This window comes from Lutjanus erythropterus, chromosome 2, assembly GCF_056507025.1.
Source record: "Lutjanus erythropterus isolate fLutEry1 chromosome 2, fLutEry1.hap2, whole genome shotgun sequence".
In the NCBI taxonomy this organism is placed as follows: domain Eukaryota; kingdom Metazoa; phylum Chordata; class Actinopteri; order Lutjaniformes; family Lutjanidae; genus Lutjanus; species Lutjanus erythropterus.
The window spans coordinates 40,183,508-40,203,940 of NC_139318.1; the positions used below are offsets into that span (position 1 = coordinate 40,183,508).

Below are 20,433 nucleotides of genomic sequence, written 5' to 3' on the forward strand. Positions count from 1 at the left end.
TGCAGCCCAAGACACTTTTCATATGGAAAACTGAGAGTGTCACCATAGACTCACAAGTGAGTCTCTTACCGCTTTGCTCAACTGAGGACAATATTCCAGGATTTGATACTAAAACTGGGTGGAAACAATTCGAGATAGTCGAACCAATCCAAAGTCTTCTGGGGGGCCGTTCTTACTGGGGTGGTGACGCTGTGTGCATAATATGGAGGAGAACGGGGAGTAGAGCATCGTGACCTTTAAAAAACTAAAGGGTGTATGTTTGTTAAGTGGACATTCTTCCCTCTTTTCAAGCAACTCTGGTATCACGACGCTAGCAGCACCATGACTCCCTTTAAGGACAAGCTGAAAGTGTGTATCACTGATTCATTGCTGTTCTCTGTGAACATTCAGAGCAGTTTGAAAATGCTTTCCCTTCAGACCTGGTCGAACACTTGGTACAAACTGTTTTGTTTGAAGCATACTGAGGCCTTTCGACGGCCAATCGAGCCCTGAATACATGTGTGAATAATCTTGGTCATACGCTGACTCCTCCTGCCAGTTCACTCCCAGAGACCAACACGGTGCTGAAGAGTCACCCAGCTGTCTCTCGTCCTCGTCGACCAATCAGCCGGTGAGCTCAACGGGTAGCTCCCGGCTGCACAGCGCCTCCCACTGGCGAGCGAGGAGCGAGATCAGCCTCTCCCTGCTGTCGGCTCCCGGGACAAAGACGCACCACTGGACCTCGCCCTCTGCGCCCCCACCGGCTCCGCCCCCTCTGGGTGTGGCCTCCTCTCCTCCGGCAGCAAAGTGGTCCATGGTGAGGTGGCAGAGCAGGTCGGGGCCGGGCAGGTCGTCGAACACCAGGGTCAGAGCCTGAGGGTACGTCTGGTAACCCAGCAGCACCCGGTCCAGGTCCCGGATCCTCCGAGCCTCACGCAGCTGGTACCGCTCCCTGCAGGAGGAAGATGATGATAAGGAGGTGAATGACTACTATCATGCTGTCAGTAACCATCACAATAATGAATTAATTCATTCAACCTTTATTTAATCTCATGGAATAATTGAGGGAGTTTGAACAGAAAAATACAAGCAAACAAAACAAAATGTAGAAATATATAATAAACAATTAAATTAACCTTTATTAACCTGAAAAGCATTACATAATCACACAACAATCCTACTTTTCCCTGAGAAAAAAGGGATGATCAATCACATTTAATTTGTCAAGAAAGCTTTTTAACATGTTATGAGATGGTCTATGGAAGTCTTGGCTCAACAAAAGCAGCTCCAGACCAATTAAAAACCTCTTTTTAAACATGTAACTTAAAAGCCTCTGGGGAACTGTTTCTTTTTTTTTTAGTATTACTTGTGATGTATGTAGGGAAATGAAAGTTTGCTGATGCTATCGTGATGATCTTTTAATCAGCTGTTTCCCCCAATTATTGTTAATGACCGATGATATCTTGACAATGACTTTGGCGCATGAAGGGGGGGAATTCCAGAAAAAGTTTGGGAACCACTGCTCTCTACTATGCTTTTCTTTTTTATGTACAGTTGTACTCCTAATGATATCACTGCTGAGTGAAATTACAGGTGCAACAGAGCAACCTTACAGCCAAAGGTAAATCGAACATTCACTCCTTTTTTAAGCCCTGCAGTCTCAACCAACTCCTGAGGGAAACGTCTCTCTTTAGCTGCTAAATGCTTCATTATGTTCGCCTGCTACTCTCTGACTGTGTATGTCTGCTGTTGAGTGCTGAGCAGGTAGTGTACAGCGATTTTCTAGAGGTTTTTTTTTTTTTGCTGCAAACAGCTGCCTGTGGCCCAAAATACCATATGAGAACGGTGAGAGGAAACCAGAACAGTAAATTTGTGGCTGGACAGCTAAACAATGAGCTGAAACTCAGTATGAAGCTCCGTAAGAGGCACACTGCTCATTCTCATCTTGACTCCAAAGCCTTTCGCATTTTCACATTCATCTCTATTATTAGGTATGACAGTTGATAAAGACATTTGTGGTGCAGCAGTATCGGCTGTTGAATTGTCACATTCTGAAATGGTCTCCTCCTGAGCAACATAGTGAGTCAGTTAACTGCAGAGAAACACAACCAAACAGCAGCCATTAGCGCCAGTTAATGATCACAGGACTAAGAGAGCGCAGCAGATCTGCTCTGCCTCAGGGCTGATAAAACCGTCACTTTTCACGTTCGGCAACATTTCTCTCAGGTGGTTAACTGAAGTGTTGCTATGTGTTAAAAACTGCATTTACAACCTCAAATGTTTTGCTTACGGGGGAGATAAAAACAGGTCGTTTTAAATCTGGTTCATGTTTTTCAACTGTACCAGATCCATAAAGACAAATATTATGTAACCACACATATATGATCAGTGATTAAAATAGGTTTTGTGCTCATACGTTGCCCTGGTTGGAAGAAGTACTGAGCAAGGACAGGATTAAGAATCAGGACATCGTCTTCCTGTGTCAGAGACAGAAAATGGTCACAAAAATGTGATGAAATGGTTGCAGCTGTATATATATATTTTTTTAATTTAAATTACATAAACTGATTAATTGATTATTAAAATAGTGATTTATTTCATGATTGATTGATTGATTGAAAAAGATACCATGATTTTTTATTTCTTGCTCAGTCACAGCTTCCTGTTCCTCCTCACAATGACCGATTCAATGTTCAGCTTGTCTGTTTTTAGGCCTCAGTGAATATTGATTTCAGCTGGGCCGTCATTTTAAATAATTCTGCTTTTAAGCGACTCTTCTGGGATAAAGATAGGTAAAGGTTTCGAAATGTTGCGATACAGGAGGGCGGGGCTTCCTGTGTGCTCACCTGGAGGGAGGTTCTTTGGCGAAGTCGGGCAGAGGATAGCTGACGTAGTCCTCGTCCAGTAGGAAGACGTCGGTGCTGGTCAGGATCAAAGTCCTGGGCTGGAGGACAGGGGATAGGGTGGAGCCACTAACAGAGGAGGAGTGGCCTGAGAGAGTCAAGCCTTGGCTGGGCGGGCTGCTGGGTACCTGGACCTGCAGGAAAGGAACACAATCATCATCATCACTACATAACAAGTCAGTCACAAGGATTTTTAAAACTGCAATAACTTATTTTGCCACTCGTAGGCAGAGGACAAAAGCTGAGTGCGCAACACTGTTGATTTTATTCCCCCAAAGGTTGAAATGGCAAACTTGTTGTCCATTTAATTCATTCAGCAGATACAGAGCAACATTAGCTTTTATTGTCCATCTGATGAGTGTGAGTCCAAAATTCGCTCTTAATTTGGGCTGGTTTGGTCCCTTTTAAGTCCTGAATATAATAAATAATATAAAGCTGCTCAGATTGATCAGCAGCTGATTATTATCAGTCAATTTTTGTTTAAAGTAGTTTGACTGGTGATCTCTATAAAGGTCAATCAGAAGAGCCAATCAATGAAGCAGCAGGGGTTGAAATTAACTTCTGCCAAGTGTAAAATGTGGATAAATTTTCCCTTTGGTGAGTAAATCCTGGAAGGCTATCTGCCACACTGGTTTGGATTAATCTGTTCATTAATTTCTTGATTAATCAATTTGTTGTTTGGTCTATAACGTCAAAGAAAATGTGAAAAATGATATTTAAATATCAATTATAGCCGCTTTATTGAATAGTTCAGCATTTGGAGAAATATTCTTATGCTCTGTCTGTCCAGATTTCAAAAATGCACCTACCAACACCTCGCTAATGTTATCCTGTTTGCTTACTCTGTACACGATCAGAAAAAAAAAAAAAAAAAAAAAAACTGTTACTCTTCTAGAAATACATCCAGTACATTAACTTCTCCTAAAATGACAAACTACAAAGGAAGAAGTCGATACCTGGAAGACCAGCAGGTACAGCAGGACATTGAAGGAGCGTGAGGATGAGGATGCTGCGCTCGCCGTAGTCTTCCTCTCTGCCACGATGAAGGTCAGGTCTCCCATCTCCTCCTCACTGGGGTAGATAAATTTCACCCTGCTGCTGTGGACCAGCTCGTAGTTCTGCATCTTACCTGCAGAGGGAGACAAAATCACATCCATAACCACTGTAAGGTCACACCAGGTCAGCACCTCCTCACTCAATAAATCCGATCATTTGTTGTAATTCTGCACAAACATAATAAGTAGTAGGATGATTTTTTCTTTTAGATATTAACAAATCCATACATCAGAATGATGAGTTAAATCATCGTCAGGGTTGTCTCCCTGCATGGTTACCTGTGTTTGTGTTGGTGAACTGGGAGTAGAAGTCCTGATCTGATGGCTCTGGAGGAGGAAGCTGCTGCTGCAGGCTGAGAGCCGACATCAGCTCCTGGAGGAAGACACCCGTCCCATAACTGTCCCTGCTGAGACAGCACACGATGTGATCGGCTGAACGACCTACAAACACAGAGACAGAGACAGAGAGAGAGAGAGAGAGAGAGAGAGAGAGAGAGAGAGAGAGAGAGAGAGAGAGAGAGAGAGAGAGAGAGAGGGTCCACGGGCAGGTGAGAAGGTGACACAGAGTGAAATCAGCCTTAATCAGCAGTTTGTTTAACTTTGTATGGCCTCTACAAACACAAGGAGACCAAGTGTGTCTTCATCCACTGACCTACGACTCTGAAGTACTGGTCAAACAGTCCCACGTTGACAGACAGCAGCTCAGACAGTCTGATGGACAGACAGCAGCACAGACACACGTCCAGATCTCCAGAGTCCATTACGTCCAACACTAACAGAAAGAAGAGATTTAACATAAGTGAAAGTCTACAGACGCACGTTGCTCTTTTGAGGCAGTAGTGTTCACCGGGTCAGGAGCTTCGCCCTCACTGCCGCTCCTCTGCCTCTTTCCTGTCAAAAAGATTTTTAGACACCAGTGTCTTTTGTTGAGATTCTGAATTCCTATCGAGCAACATTAAGTGAAACACTGCACAAATAACCAGTAGTGGGTTTGATTTCTAGCTTGTTATGAACCTCTGGAAAACCACTGGGCTATTTATGATTAAAGTTTGATAAATTAACGAAGGAATAAAACCAGAAACTCAACATGTAATATTACGCATTGCTTGTACGTCACTACACTGACTGAGCTGACCCAGTGTCATGAGCCAAACGATTATTATAGCCTAATGTTTATAACATTAATGTTAACAAATGTAATGTCAGTGCCTCTGACTCTCCATCCCCATTTTCAAATGAGTCCAGTGACTGATTAGTCCATGGCCAAGCATGTATGACTAAGGAGTTCATAGAAATATTGATAATTCGCAAATAATAATTATTTTGTGAAATAAAGATTCTTTGAAAATGTTATCTAGGCCTATTAAAAATTTTTTATTTTAGATTCCCATTATCTTTGCATTTACTCTTCCTGAGGTCCAAGATAAAAAATTAAATACAACAATTTCATGTGATTATGACAATCAAAAGTCAGTTCATCCCACCTGAGTGATGACCAAGGGTGGAGGCGGAGTCTTCCAACAGGAAGTAGATTGCATCAGTGGAGAGCAGCAGACAGCAGGTGAGCTCAGACTCAGGAGACTTGTAGAGAACCACAGACAGCCACAAGACCTGTCTCACCTCCTCAGCCTCAGACTGATAGAAGTGGCACAAAAAGTAAAACAAATTTAGCCAAAATTTTGAAAAAGGACAGACAAGAAAATGAATTCTTTGGGCTCTGGGAACTTCTTGATGGACACTTTGCACACACAAGTTTAGGGACTGTGTGTGTGTGTGTGTGTGTGTGTGTGTGTGTGTGTGTGTGTTTGTGTTTGTGTGTGTGTCCTACCATCGCTATATATCTGTGGAAGTAGGCCAACAGTTGCTGTCCTCTGAGCCCAGACAGGAGCTTCAGTCCAGGGGACAGACCTGGAGCGAGGTGAGGTGATGGCTGGTTCTCCTCCATCTGGAGGCGGGACGAGTCCCAGCTGAGGATGAGCGAGGAGAAGTGAAGAAAAGACAGAAATATCAACAACAGTAACAAATCATCTCTTATCATCGCTTCAGAGCTGCTGTGCTTGATCAAAAAATTAAACCATGCAGTAGGGTTGCACAATTCATTGAAATTTTAATCAAATCTGCAATATGGCTGCAATTTTCCAGTCACAGGAGGGGCAACATTTATTAAAAGCAAAATGTGTCAAACACCTTTTAAATTAATGAATATCATTAGCAGGGATGTCCTGTCCTACAAACCAGATTCTACAGACTTAAAAAAAAGTCAGTCAAAATAAGAATAAAGATGTAAAAAATAAAAAATAAAAAATCACCAGCTATGCTGCACAGAATCAAAAGAGGTGTGACACAACACAACAGCATGCCGGTCACCAGGTGATTCTGCTCATTTGTAATCACACACAGAGCTGATAACCTCTTGGATTTATTACACAAATAGTTTTAAATGTTCCTGGATAAACAGGTCATTGCTTCCACTGCTACAGATAAGTTAAAATGACCAACTCCCTGTGGGATGGTGGAGGATTTCTCTCCTCCTGTCTGTGTGTGTGTGTGTGTGTGTGTCTGTTTAGTGCAGCTCTGTGGCAGTGCTGTAAAAAGTTTCTGCTCATCTCCCTCCCTCTCTCTGTTTAAAACAGCTCATAATTATGTGGAATAAGTTTGTAATTTAACACAATAAGCAATAAACATGTGACTCAACAGCGTCCTGTTGCTCCGTGCATGCTTAGCTTAAATTCAACCAAACAAAACTGGCTGGAAAGGAAGGGCGTGCTGTATTTTCAACACACAACATTCCTTATAATGCTGTTTTCTAACATATTTTAACTTTTTCAAAATATTGCGATTTGGTTCTGTGATTTGGATATTGCACTTGGCCATACAGCGATTATATTGCAATTGCGACTAACTGTGCAGCCCTAATGTCCTGATCAGATTAATACATCATGTTGATAGTATCATTACAGTGTCAAAATGTGACACTTTAGTACAAGTGTGGTATTAGCATGCAGCTGTAAATGAAGGCATAAGAAGGAGAGGAATTCTGCTGTTACATGGAGAGAAAGTAATCTTTCAGAAGTCTACCTGCGGGTGCTGTGGGATTTCCCCGTACTGGTACAACAGCACTGGTCTCTGGATCTGTGACGGCCTGAGAACACAACGAGAAGGAGGATTCAAACAAACAGAGGGAAGAAACCAGCAAAGGTCATCCGAACTGAAACCATCAGCTGAAAAAAAGGCCCGAGGGTAATGCCCTTCATGGTCTGAGGTTATGAACAGGTAGCTGGTCTTCACCTTGTGCGTGTTGGCTTTGGTGTGGACAGGACGTGCAGGGTCGGGGCAAGGCCACCATCTTCAGCCCCTCCAGAGAGGCTCTCCGCTGGCTCAGCTCCCCCATAAAGGAGCTCCTGTCCTTGGCTAGAGGAAAGAGCAGCAGCAGCCTCTGACCGCCCAGCAGCAGCTCCACAGTGTGACTCCTCCTGGACACAGCATGATGGTTTAGATACAGATAATAACAATACTTACAGGGTAACTTCGGAATATTTCAACCTGGACACTATTTCCCTATTTTTTGTGTCTAGGTAACTAATGAAACAGGCTGCAGTTTTATTCCTCATGTATAATTGTTCACTATCAATGTACGTCAACTAAAAGTGCTTGTTTTCTTGCCACCAACAGGTTCAGATTGTTATTATAGGTATCAACATTCCATGAAGGCCCCACAGAAACAGACATTTTTGTTTAAGAAGTAATTTGTGATGTATTTACTGTAGTAAATGATAACATGACCACGATATGTCATCAGAAATTATGGAAAAATGCTAACTTGAATTACTCACTACTCTGACAACAACGCTGCAGCTGCCAGGTCATCCTTTGAAATCTGCATTCCACGCAGGAATGACTTTCATTTTACCCGTTTCACATTAACTGCACATGAATTCAAATTAATGAATAATGTGTTTTGTTTTGTTTTTTAACCTTTATTTATTCAGGGTAGGTACACTGAGAGTAATGCTCTCTTTTGCAGGAACGCTCTGATCACATTCACACACAGTTACACATTCACACCTGGAAGCTGCCCAGTATAACCACAGTCTTATCTGCCGGCCACTGAGCAGCTCCACTGGAGCGGTTGGGGTTAAGGGCCTTGCTCAAGGGCACCTCAGTGGTGGTAATGAGGGAGGGGCAAGCACTGCCTTTCACTTTCCCCACCCAGATTTATCCTGCCGGTCGGGAGATTGAACCGGCGACCTTCTGGTCACAAGCTCGCTTCTGGTCACAAGCTCGCTTCTCTAACCTTTGGGCCTTTGCTGAATAAGTGTTTATGAGTCGTAAGAAATCATTAACAATCTTTTAGAGGAGTTGGTGTTTATCACGGTTAAAAATTGAGTAATATGGTAATGGAGTCTGGCAGGCATTATGTTTTACAATGATAAAATTACTGTTTCAGTAAATGGAGTCTAATGGCTTTAACATGAAAGATACAACACCTGTTTCTAGTTTAGCAAAAAGGATCTTAGTCTTCAACAAAAAGTTCTATTTCTGTGGTGACTGTTTTCATAATGTCACACTTAGAATAACAATCTGAGCCTGTCAGAAAAACAAGAGGAAGAAGAGCAAGAAGAACAACAACGAGAACAAGAAGAACAAGTACAAGAAGAAGAACAACAACAACAACAAGAACAATCACAAGAGGAAAAACAAGAAGAAGAAGAGAAGAAGGAGAACAACAAGTAGATTACATACATAATACATACATAATCATCTGTTTGACAAAAATACACAAAACTCAAAAAAAGTCCATAGAACATCTATTCATCCAATCACAGCCTCTGTACCTGCGGTGGTGTTTGGGGTCGGGGCAGGAGGTGTTGCTGGTTCTGTCCCCGACCTGAGATTCTCGCTCTCTTGGGTGAAGCACCACGGAGCCCAGGGGCACACGGACCAGCCTGCACCAGGAGGAGGAGGAGGAGGAGGAGGAAGTGGAGGAGTGATGAAGGTCAGTGCTCCTCTTCTCTCTTTCTGCCAGCTCTCTGAAGTCCATCTTCAGCACCCAGAGGTGTCGGTGGGTGAGAAAGAGGAGAGAAGGGAGGCTAGGCTCCTCGCTGCTGGATAAGATGTCCGACAGGAGGGGGTGAGGAGGGTCTGTGGTGGAGGAGGAAGAAGAAGGGAGGAGGTGGGCAGGATAACCTCCCTGGGCTCCCTGACTCTCCTCCAGCTCCCAGGAGTTGATGAGCGAGCAGGGGAGGAGGTGAGGAGCGCTGGAATGCTTTGGGTCAGTCTGAGACGCTCTTCCCTGGAAAAACAAGTCAGAAGGTTTTTGTTGGCTGTTGCTTAAGTAGTAGTAAATGGTTTGGTTACCGTTTATACAAAATGAAACAGATGGAACCTTTTCCATCATTCAATCAGTCAAATGTTGGATTTATAAACATAATTTATAGACGTATGATATCAACAAGTACACTTGTCTATGTGCCAATCTGATACCATGTAATTTATTGACCCCCAAAACAGGATCCTGCTACTTCACAAGCAGCATCCAGTACATCTAATCACAAACTATACTGTGTCTAATAACCTGTTTAATACTTGTTAGTTGGATCTTATCACATTTAATTGTGTCAATTTTATACCTTTACTTCAGAAAAGCAAATTAAATTTCCCTTTTTGGGCAATAAAATACTGAACTGCACAAGCTGTAATATTTAAAACACCTCAAATGATGTAAATACTTACAATGCTACAAAAAAACATTGCCTGTGATGGAAAACTAAGCAGAGTCTACACTTTTAATTTAGGGACTCTATAAATTGTTCATGTGCTGTTCCCTGACCTGGATCAACTCTGTCAGCTCGGTCCTGGTCTGCCGGAGATCTTCGGCCACTGAGAAGATGTACCAGCTGGTTGAACCGGCTTGGAGGCCGAAGGCGAGGCAGGTGTCAGGGAGCTCGGCTTCAGAGGAGAGCAGGAGCTGGGAGTATGGCACCAGGAGGTCCACATGCAGGCTGGACAGCACCTCCTCCACAAGAGGACTCTGCTCCTGGTCTGGAAACAAAAGAGCAGATCGCTTTTATAATTTTTGCATGCAGCAAAATCATTTCTGCACTACACATTAATTTACTGTATATTAAGTCAGCAACTAACGATCTTTTAATTCATTATTAATCTTCATAATTTTCTAGATTAATGGGTTAATTGTTGGTCCATAAAATTTCTGAGGTGCTGTCTTCATATTGCTTGCTTTGCCAACTAACAGTCTAAAACCCAAAGATATTCAGTTAACTATCACATAAAACAAAGAAAAGCTTGAGGCTTTTCTTTGTCCTCACATTTGAGAGCTGAAAATGGATGTAAAAGCTACAGATTCATTTTCTGTTGATCAGCTTGATTGTTTACTGTAGATATCTGATAGATATTTTTGTTTCCAGTTCTGTTCATTCTGATACATTATCCCAGATTTATTTCTATCTCACACCACAGTAGGTGATCTGAGGAGGTTCCAGGTTTCAGACAGTAAACTTATCTAACAAACACAGTAATTCTGCAACATTAGGAAGGTCTACGATGGGTAGAAAAACACAATTCATGCAAACAAATAGAGCGTCAACCATAGCTTCCATATTTCTTGTGATTTTCTGGCTATTCTGGCCCACAATGCTTTGTGCCTCAAAGTCACACTGACTGAGCGGCAGAGAGAGCACACAGACTAATGACAGATCATTAATTCTGTTCCAAATTCCATACTCATACTTGTACTACATACTTGTATTTCAAATGTTGTGCTATGAACTGTGATGGATATATTAGCCAGAGGGTGAAGACGCAGTGTTATGATGAAGTAGTCTGTCTCACCTGTATGCATACTGCATAACTCTGCATAAGCAGCTGCAGTAAGAAATAAAAGTTGAAAAAAAGACGTATGCAATTTGGAATGCAACTAAGTTTAACTGAAGCTGATAGAGCATCTACCTGCGTCCTGATTGGTCCATGTGAAATCATCTGATAGGTACAGCAGGCAAAGCAGCCGGTCCATCAGCACCAGACATGCCTGCTTCTGTTCCACCTCCTCTTTCACCTGAAGACAGTAGCACCACAGAACCCTGTTGACCTGCACCTCCTCCTCCTCTTCTTCTTCTTCTTCATACAGCTCCCCCTGGTGGCCACCAGTCTCCTCTGCAGGAGGTACAGGGAGTGACGTGGAGGAAGAGCAGACGGATTCCTCAACAGAGTCATCGAGTCCCATTTCAAAGTATCCGTCCCTGGAACCTGGACTGGAATAAAGAGCATCAAACAGTGGACGAATCAACAATCATACATTTGTAATTTTTTTGTAATTGTCAAGTTTTATGTAAAAAATACAAGACGCTTTCTGGTTAAATTACCTTGGACTTCCCACCTCAGTGCCCTCCACAGGGGACTGAACCTCTCTGGATTCAGGTATCTTCTCATCCTCCCTCTCCTCCTCCTTCTCTTCCTCCTCCTTCGTCCTCCTCTTCTGCTCCTTCAGGGTGGAGCTGACACGACAGGAGAGCTGGGTAATGAAGTCTTTGTTGGAGGAGGAGAAGGAGAGCAGCTGAGTTGGAAGAAGAGGACAAGAGGCTGTGCTGCAGGAAAAGCAAGTGGTTTCAGCTGGTCTGGAGGAGGAAGAGGAGCAGACACAACTGGAGGAGAAAAAGATAAGGATGGAGATTTTTTTAATATACTGTTACTCATTCATTTGCTTCAGTTGTCCAGTCAGCTCATTTTACTTTGATAACCATGCCATTTTCATTCTTTTGTTTGACTGATATAGGTCAATAAAGGTCAACTGAACAGACAGTTATTTGATACTGACCAGACAGTAGTAGTAGTAGGAGTCATAGTAGTAATACTTGTGGGAGCTCCACAGTGTGTGTGTTCAGACAGACTGACAGCAGGTTGTTGTACCTGCAGACAAACACATGAAGCAACATTAGAACCTGACAAACACAAATATCTGAACAAAGTCTACTTCAATCTGCACAGCTCCATCGCTACATACAGTAAGCATCGCTCTGGTTCCCTCCACAGAAAGCCAATGAGATTTTTCAATTATATTTAGGATTAGTCCAGAAAATAAGCAAAAAAAGTTACTTGTATGTTTTGTTCAGCAATGAACCACTTTCATGATTTAAATACAATCGCCAAAAGTAAAAAGCAAACGCCAGGCTATAAACAAACTACACCACAGTCACAAGAAAAGTGACCAGTGTTCAGCGTGATGACATTTAATGTCCGCAATAAACCTCTGTAATCCCAGACGTTTTTTATGTTATTGAATAAAATGTGAAACTCTCTAAAGTGTTAACGACCAACCTTATTAAAACAAATCTGTTACACACAGAAAACTACACACTGAAAACGATGCATTTGATTCTATTTGATGCACAATATGAGACAAAATGGGGTTGTCAAACAGTAAGGATGATTTTGTGGTCCTAGCTTTGTCTTCTAGGATACGCTCTGTGGAGTAAGTCTCCTCACGCTGGGAGCCAAGCTGCAGAGAAAGGTGCGCATTATCTGTCTGCAGCTTCTGCAAGACAGATAATGCGGTTGCTCTGTCTCTCGCTCCTTCTTTCATTTCCTCCGATGCTTCTCCCTACTGGAGTTCCCTCCCTGTCTCCTCTCTCTTCACAGGATGTATTGGAGTGCACCCTTGAAATACCACATTTACATTTGTATCCTCTGGCATTCACACAATTCACATTTTTGTGTCAAATATTTTGTTAAACACTGTCATACTCCCACTAATCTAAATGATTAAGTTAAAATCTGTTAATACATAATTCTTCTTATACAGATTCCTGAACAGTCCCTGCCATCCAATCAAACTGCCTCTCCTCCTAATAAATATCCTACAGGTTGTCATGGTAACAGACCCCTCCCCTCGCTGGTGTTGCAGGTGCGTGTCTGACCTGGGTGGGGTCAGCAGACAGGAGGTGTGTTTTGGTGTTAAAGGTTGCAGGGGGAGGTGCAGCGTCCACAGGAGGGAGGACACTGGGGGGAACTGCGGCTTCTTCTCTGCTCGTCACTTCTGAAACAGGACAAAAACAAACACATCAGCAACGCTGGACCTGATTGATTTTGGATTGATTTCGACATTCTGTGCCACAACATCTTCTTTATATATGAGCAGAATAATGTCAAACGTTCATAAAGTTTTGACTAAATAAAACTAAATTGTGTTCAGAACATGCTGCAATGATTAAATGTGAATAATAAAAGATTTTCCTTGTCCTAAAATGAGTTAATTAAATATAATTGTGTTTTGGACTGTTGGCAATTTTAAGACAATCCCTCAGGCTATAGGAATTTGTGATGTAGGCATTTTTCACAGGTTTATACATCAAACAATTAATTAATTATTCAAGAAAATAATCAGCAGATCAATCAGTTAGTTGCAACCCTACATAAGCGTGAAGTAATTAATGGCTTCTGTAAGTTTTAGTCAAAATTATATTCATGCTGCATATTCTGACAGAAATATTTTACCAAAAGTAATGGGCACCATGCAGAGTTTAACTGAATTAGATAAAAAAAAATCATTAAAAAAACAAATAAACAAATAAAACATCAATGCACCATAACAGTCAAATCCCGTTTCACAGGACAGGCATCACAAAACACAGACATGCAGCTGGTTCTTACTTATTATTAGTTTAGATTCAGACACTCGCACAGTGTGCAGCCTGTACTCAGCCAGAACAAATATTAGTGTCACAGACGAAGGTTAGTGAGCATCAGCAGGTTGTCACGGCAGCCTCCAGCCAAACATCAGTGAACATCAGTTTCTCTTTAATTATTCTCCTGTCGAGTTTCACCGGCTGTTTGTAAATCCATCGCATCACTGAGGCTGTGTGCAAAATCTAACTGGTTATTATGTATGTGAGACATGGTTTCTAAATGACCTCTTTGATATTTCTGTACTGATATTTATCATCAGTTATCAGCCAACAATTTTCCAATAATACTGGACTCTCAGATGTATTGGTGGGACTTTCATAACAAGATTAACCGTGTTAAGCAGCAGTTTGTTCAACTTATAGTCTGATAAATTTCCTTTCTCTTCATTCTTCAGCGGGTATTTAGCTGTAACCAATCAACAGACATGAGATATAATTTATCTACCTATTAAAGATTTTTTTGCCTGCAAAGAAGCTGTGGCAGTGATGTTGACTGAAGAAACAATTATTTAAGAGTTGTTAGTCAACTCACAACAATGTGGAAAGCTGCAAACATCTAAAACACACATGAACACATTTTTGTGGCCAGTTTTGTGTCTCTGGCACATTTTAATCTTATTTAACATTAAGCCATCTAGAACTAGGCTTTTCTAATTGTTGGTTGGTACAAATATAATGAAAGCTGCATCTTATGTAAAAATTATTGAGTCTGTTTCCACCTGTGTGATGAACAAATGGCAAATTTGTGAACATTTATGTTATAAGGCAGAATCTGAGCTTATGAACAGCTGAAGCAACAGGCAACTGATCACAACCTATATGTTATAAACAGTGAAAAGAGCTGTGTCCCTTTCAGTCTGAGCAGGAAGCAAAGCATGTACAACAGGAAAAATACAGCTGAGGAGATTTGGTTTAGATGCTAAAACAAGACGCACGTCAGCTTCATTAGATAACCTGATGAAAATTTAGTGTTTTTTTCCACTGCAGCAGAGTGACGTCCTGCAATTTGTTCACATGTTAATAGTTCCAATTACAGCTCTGAGGAACATTCATATGACATAAATCACAAAGGAAAACTAAAGAGCTCCTCTTTGTAGCTAATCAGGACAAAGCACCACATGACTGCAATGGAAAAAACATCCGTGTTAGCCATTGTCATGCAAATCCTCATTATCAAAAGACAAGAGACAAAACCAGTGAGAATGAAATAAAACTTTGTCCTCACTGAAAGCAGCCGTCAGACAGATTTCATGTGTTCAAGTTTTTACATTTCTGTCTCTAAACCTGCTCAATAAAAAAAAGACAAATGGATGGTGTCAGGCTGACATCACCCCTGATTCCTGTGTTTGTGGGCTAAACACGTCTGGAGTGAATACACTGTATTAAGCCTCTGGCTTTCAGTAATTTTTTATCTGCCATCCGACACATATTAGAGCATCTTTATTAAGATACAAATCAATAGAAAAGTTGCTATATTTAAATATTCAGTTGTGAAGGAAATTAAGCTCCTTGACTGTGGGATGCAAATTTCAACTAACCTGTCAATGTCACATGAATGTGCAAATTGATTAAATGGAACCGGAACAAAAAATAAATAATAAATGGACATTTATGAAATTTTGAGAAGTGAAGATTCCTATTCCTATTCCAGCCCTATTCTATATAATACTTTCATTATTAAGCTGACATGTAACTGCATAGTATCTTAATTCTTCAAGCTATAAGGTGACTAAAAACGGCAACCGTATTTTAAGTTTCAGCAATTACAAGCTGACACCTGACACTGAGCCCTGGTTAAGTCAGTTAATCAAATAGTTGACTAACAGGAAACTAATAAAATTATTAATTAAAACAATAATTTTGATTTGCTGCTTTCTCGGTTTTATATCATTGTAAACTGAGCATTTTAACTGTTGGTCCAACATAACACATCATTTGAAGATGTCACCCTCAACTCCGGGAAACTGTCCGGTATTTTTCACTGTTTTCTGACTAAGCAAGTGCCAGATTAACTGCTGATGGAAATATCTGCAGCTCCAACACAGTTTCACAATGAGACAGAAAGAGAGTAACACTCTCATCTGTCTGGCTGCTGCCTTACAGCAGAAATAAAAACCACCGCAACCTCCCCCCCTCCCTCCCGCCCTGCACAGCCTGATACATACATGATTACCTTGGCTGGGGCAGGCAGCCTGCTGGGCCGGACAGGAAGAGGAGGAGGAGGATGAAGAGGAAGAGGAGGTGACAGCAGGAGGAACAACAGCAGAGGAGCAGCAGGAGGAGGAGGAGGAGGAGGGGGGAGAGGAGGAGGAGAGGTGAGGAGGTGCAGCAGCAGACAGCCTGGTCTCCTCACTGATCTGACGAGAGGACAGAGAGGAGGAAGCCTTCAGAGAGCAGCAGTCACCTACTACATCATCATCATCATCATCATCATCATCATCATCATCATCCACCAGATCGCACCCTGAAACCTGCAGTCAGCAGCTTCATCAGCAGCGGAGCCATTTCACCAATTTTATTTTATAATCTTAATTTTGGGTTTATAGTGTGTTTCATTGTCTTATTCATTTTTTGTGATTCTTTTGTTGTTTTTGTGTGGAGCCCAGGAAGACTGGCGACCACTTTTTAAAGCTCATGGGGACCCAAATAAAGAATAAAGAATAATTGTCAATCTGGGTGTTTAAAGGCAACCAGTTTGGAGAAGCAGCCAAAGTACCTGCAGCTTAGTGAAGCTGAGTGAAGCTAAGTGATGTTCAGGGTCAGCAGCATGTCAGGAACATAAATGTAAGGCCAACCTGAATATTCCCTATCACTGTAATTAGTATTTAAAATATTTTCACTATCCTATCTTACCCTCAGACAACCCTTTTCAACAGCAAACTGCCCCTACATAAACAGTTGAACCACTCTTTCCAAAACCATCAGACTGCTTTGGCAAATTTTAATTTACCTCGGAGAATTGGGGCCGTGCCGACCTCCATCTACTGCAGGTAATACACCGACTATGGATAGGTACATTTTACAACCCCATCTCAAAAAAAATCCAAACTATCCCTTTAAGACTGATTCTTTCAGCAATTCTACAGAGACAGATTTGTTCTTTTCTAAATGAAAACAAAAAACAAAGCAAATCCTGTAACATAAATGTAGCACTGCTCTGGCTGTACATGTATGAAGCTGTGTGAAAAGGTATTAATCAAACTGAAGTTCAAGAGCTAAATCTCTGTGTTGAAACTTAAACAAAACCTTCATGACAGGTTTTGTTTTCTTTTTAAAAATCTGTAAATGTGCAGAAATCTGTGAACAAGGTGTAATCAACAGAATGCTAATGTATTACATATTTGCTTTTGAAAATCTCTTGGTTCCCTCTGCAGAAAGACCTTGATATTATTACACCTCCCAGTATGACAGAGATCTTTTCCTGTGTGGGCGTTCAGCCTTCAGCACGAAGGTTCTTTTAGTTTTAAACATTCTGCATGAAGGAAGGACAAACGTGTCTTAAATGTATTGATTCAGGATTTTTTACTGTGCACGGCAGTCAAACAAAAACTTTCTAGGGATCAAAGCCTAACACACACAATAATGATCCTTTGCTGAACCTATTTGTTACCAAAGCAAGAACATTAAGGCCTCTAAATATGGCTTCATCAAAATTAAAAACTGCACTGACACATATGCATACGATAAATAATACGTAAAAGCTAACTAAAATAATTGGATTAGAGATGCACAGTCATAATGGCTCGGTATCAGCTTTATACTGAAATATTGTATTGGTTAGTTAACATCTCTGCTGACATAAGAGGCCACTAAGATGACACTTTAATTACGTGCAAGTGACGTGTCTGCGGTGTGACGGTGTTTTGTCTGAAATGGACAGCAAAGTCGCTATTTCCAACGGACGCTCCTCATCAGTTATGCAAGGAGGAGCAAAATCTCATACCTTCAACAATGAACAGAAAGAAAACTTAAAAACTTCTTCTGCAGGAGGAAACATTACATTACATTTTCCCATCTCAAAAAAGTGACTTAATTGTACAGATGTTGCTCCCCAGTCTGTTTCCCTTGCTGAATTTTTATTTCCAAGTAAGATAAGAACCTCATACACTTAATCATGCCAGTTTTTATACCCATACCTCTTTTTGTTTTACTGACTGTATCTGTATTACTTCTTATCTCTGCTGCTGATATGCACAATCGCTTTCATCGACTTGGGTCAACTTGGCTGATAATTGTTGTTACTCCAGTTGTAGCTGCTGATCTGCAGGTTGTGACTCCAACACACACTAAAGCCGCTCGTCACTCTCATGTAGTTACACAGTAACAGAACAGGCTGCTGCAGTGACACAATGTGTTTTCAAAACAGCCGGTCAGTCTTCAGAGATCTGTTAGTAATTAACTTGATATCAACTGATGTGATGTCTGACTGGTCTATAATCAGGTTAGAATTATTCAACCACTACAGCAGGTTTCAGGGTTCATCTATTTGGAGGCTGAGATTATAGAACACGACTAAGAAAGATAAAACATTCACCAGTGGTTTGAGGTCAAGATTGTTTACTGCTTTTAAGAGGTCAAAGAACAAAGTCTGAGGAGTCCAGTCAGCGGACATGAGTTCATTTACTTCCTCTGATACTGATAACATTGAAAAATAATATTCAGCGCTGTTGGGTAAATGTCCAGAAAACAGTCTTGGTTTAAGCTCTGCTGCCTCACAGTCTTAAAAGAGATTCATAAAGTACTGATCTACACTGGATATATAAATGAAAACAAATTATTTAGATTCTTAACATTTCTGAACTTTTTAACAATGTTTTAAGTGCAAACTGTAAGTCAAAGTAACTGACATAAATACTGATAATTTAATAATAATTATAACAACAACAAACTTAATTACGTAGTGCGAGTTACAAGGTGCTTCACAGTTTAAAACAGAAAAATAAAACAATTTAAGACCACATCATATACAAAAAATGCAATAATCCGTTTTTTTTTTGTTAATTTAACTGTATAAACTGGTCTCTGCAGGTGTGATGGTGCCTCCTGCTGTATGATTCAGTGTGACCGAACGTACCTTCTTGTCGCCGCTGCTCATCCTGTCTTTGACTTCTTTGGCTTTCTGAATGGCTTTCAACACTTCCACTGTGTCCAGCTCCTTCTCTGTCGTCACTTTACCGTCCAGACAAACCTGACGACAGAATGTTTTCTTTAAAAACATGTCACCTTGCACACATGCGTTTTGTCTGAAAAGCAGTAGAGTCAATGCTATTAAAAGCAGCTGCTGAAGTAGCATAGACAGAGGCAGAAGTATTACTCGCAATCCTTGTTTTATTTGAATGATGGGTTAAGTTAGGAGCAAAATGTTTCTCCTGTATTGAGAAAAATGGTCTGTTAATATATGGTACAAACAAAAACTATGAACCCATAAAGAATAACTAGAGTGTAGAACCTTATGTGAAGTAGAACTTAAACAAAAGACAAAGATCTGTATGTGCACAATTATTGTCTGGAATATTACTATTACCCCTTGAGTCTGGCAGGTTTAATGCCACTCCAGAGAAGGAGGGACTTTATTTGTTGCTCAGTGAAATTAGGAATGAGGTCCATTTTTTGTTTTGCTGTCCTGTCTACAAGGACACAAGGAATGTAATTTTTTTTTCCTAGAATGTCCTCCATTTATGCTGATTTCTTTTAGCTGAATGATTATGAAAAAAATGAGTTGTGCTTTATGAAGGGAGGAGGCTTTATTTGCCAACCTTGGGAGAGAAGGGAAGATGTTTTGTTGAAGACCGAGCTGTAAAATAACCTGTAATTTTGTAATGAAAGGAAACATAATGAAACGCTTGAACACTGCAACTGTAATTTTGGTGTCTTGTAAACTCATGACAGAAAGGTACTCTGTGTGCATGACACAAAAATAAACGAAACAAATCAATCATTACTAATAGTAGTATAAGCAGTTTCTATAGTAGAGGTACTTGTAGTGACAGTAATATCAGCCTAGCAGCATCCAAGACAGAGAAGCAGTGTGGTGGTGTTGGTTGTTTACCTCTGCAGTAGTAATATTACACAGTACATTAATAATAAACAATCCAAGCAACAGAAAGAAGCAAGAAAAACATCTTGGTGCTGCTGCTGGTAGTAATAGTACCACAGTAATATTAACATTGTGGTGGTTTTGTTGGTGTACCTCTGCTGCACGGTCTCCAAACTGGGCCAGGACTTTGGTTCTGTAGTCTGGGATGATGCACATGGGGTTACTGGACAGGTTGAGTTTCTCCAGACACGGCAGAGAGCCGATGTTCCTGATCTCCTCCAACTGAAAACACACACACACATCATGAACAACCAAAATCAACAGTAGAGAGAGGACAAAATGATGACGAAAACATGGAACGATAAAGAAGGGATGGATGAGGACCTCTCTTGCAATTATCAACAGGTTGGATGTTTCAATAATTTATTTATTTTTTCTTTTTTGGTAATATTGTAGCATATTTAGTACCCTTTGTAATTATCTACATATTTCCTTTTCTTTTAATGCACAAAATGATGCTAGAAATAAATCTTTTGCGCTCTTAAACCCAGTTCAGACCAAAGATTTGTAATTAGGCATTCTGTTTTAGAAGACTGCAGGAAAAAGTTGCAGCAGTGTGAACTGGCTGATCTCAGTTTGATTCAAGCCGTCTGACTGCGTAGTTCAAGACTCAGCTTGTAAAGTCAGCAGTGGCTGGTTTCAGACTATGGCACATTAATGGTTTCGACAGCCAATGAGCTCATAGGAAAGTCAACTAGTCA

General features: G+C 40.9%; 1 protein-coding gene across 1 annotated transcript in view; it reads right to left on the minus strand.

The window, feature by feature from the left end:
* Positions 1-291: 291 nt before the first annotated feature.
* nisch (nischarin) overlaps positions 292-20,433 on the minus strand; it is a 31,922-nt gene continuing 11,780 nt past the window's right edge. The window contains exons 11-28 of the mRNA XM_084739583.1: positions 19,826-19,954; positions 18,710-18,823; positions 15,809-15,992; positions 12,868-12,986; positions 11,769-11,860; positions 11,317-11,595; positions 10,904-11,205; positions 9,768-9,979; positions 8,773-9,230; positions 7,226-7,410; positions 7,016-7,079; positions 5,766-5,904; positions 5,422-5,572; positions 4,590-4,709; positions 4,217-4,378; positions 3,839-4,011; positions 2,826-3,016; positions 292-931 (exon numbers count right to left, since the gene is read on the minus strand). Coding sequence (XP_084595709.1) covers positions 604-931; positions 2,826-3,016; positions 3,839-4,011; positions 4,217-4,378; positions 4,590-4,709; positions 5,422-5,572; positions 5,766-5,904; positions 7,016-7,079; positions 7,226-7,410; positions 8,773-9,230; positions 9,768-9,979; positions 10,904-11,205; positions 11,317-11,595; positions 11,769-11,860; positions 12,868-12,986; positions 15,809-15,992; positions 18,710-18,823; positions 19,826-19,954 — 3,402 coding nt within the window. The 3' untranslated portion in view covers positions 292-603. The remainder of the gene's footprint in view (positions 932-2,825; positions 3,017-3,838; positions 4,012-4,216; positions 4,379-4,589; positions 4,710-5,421; positions 5,573-5,765; positions 5,905-7,015; positions 7,080-7,225; positions 7,411-8,772; positions 9,231-9,767; positions 9,980-10,903; positions 11,206-11,316; positions 11,596-11,768; positions 11,861-12,867; positions 12,987-15,808; positions 15,993-18,709; positions 18,824-19,825; positions 19,955-20,433) is intronic.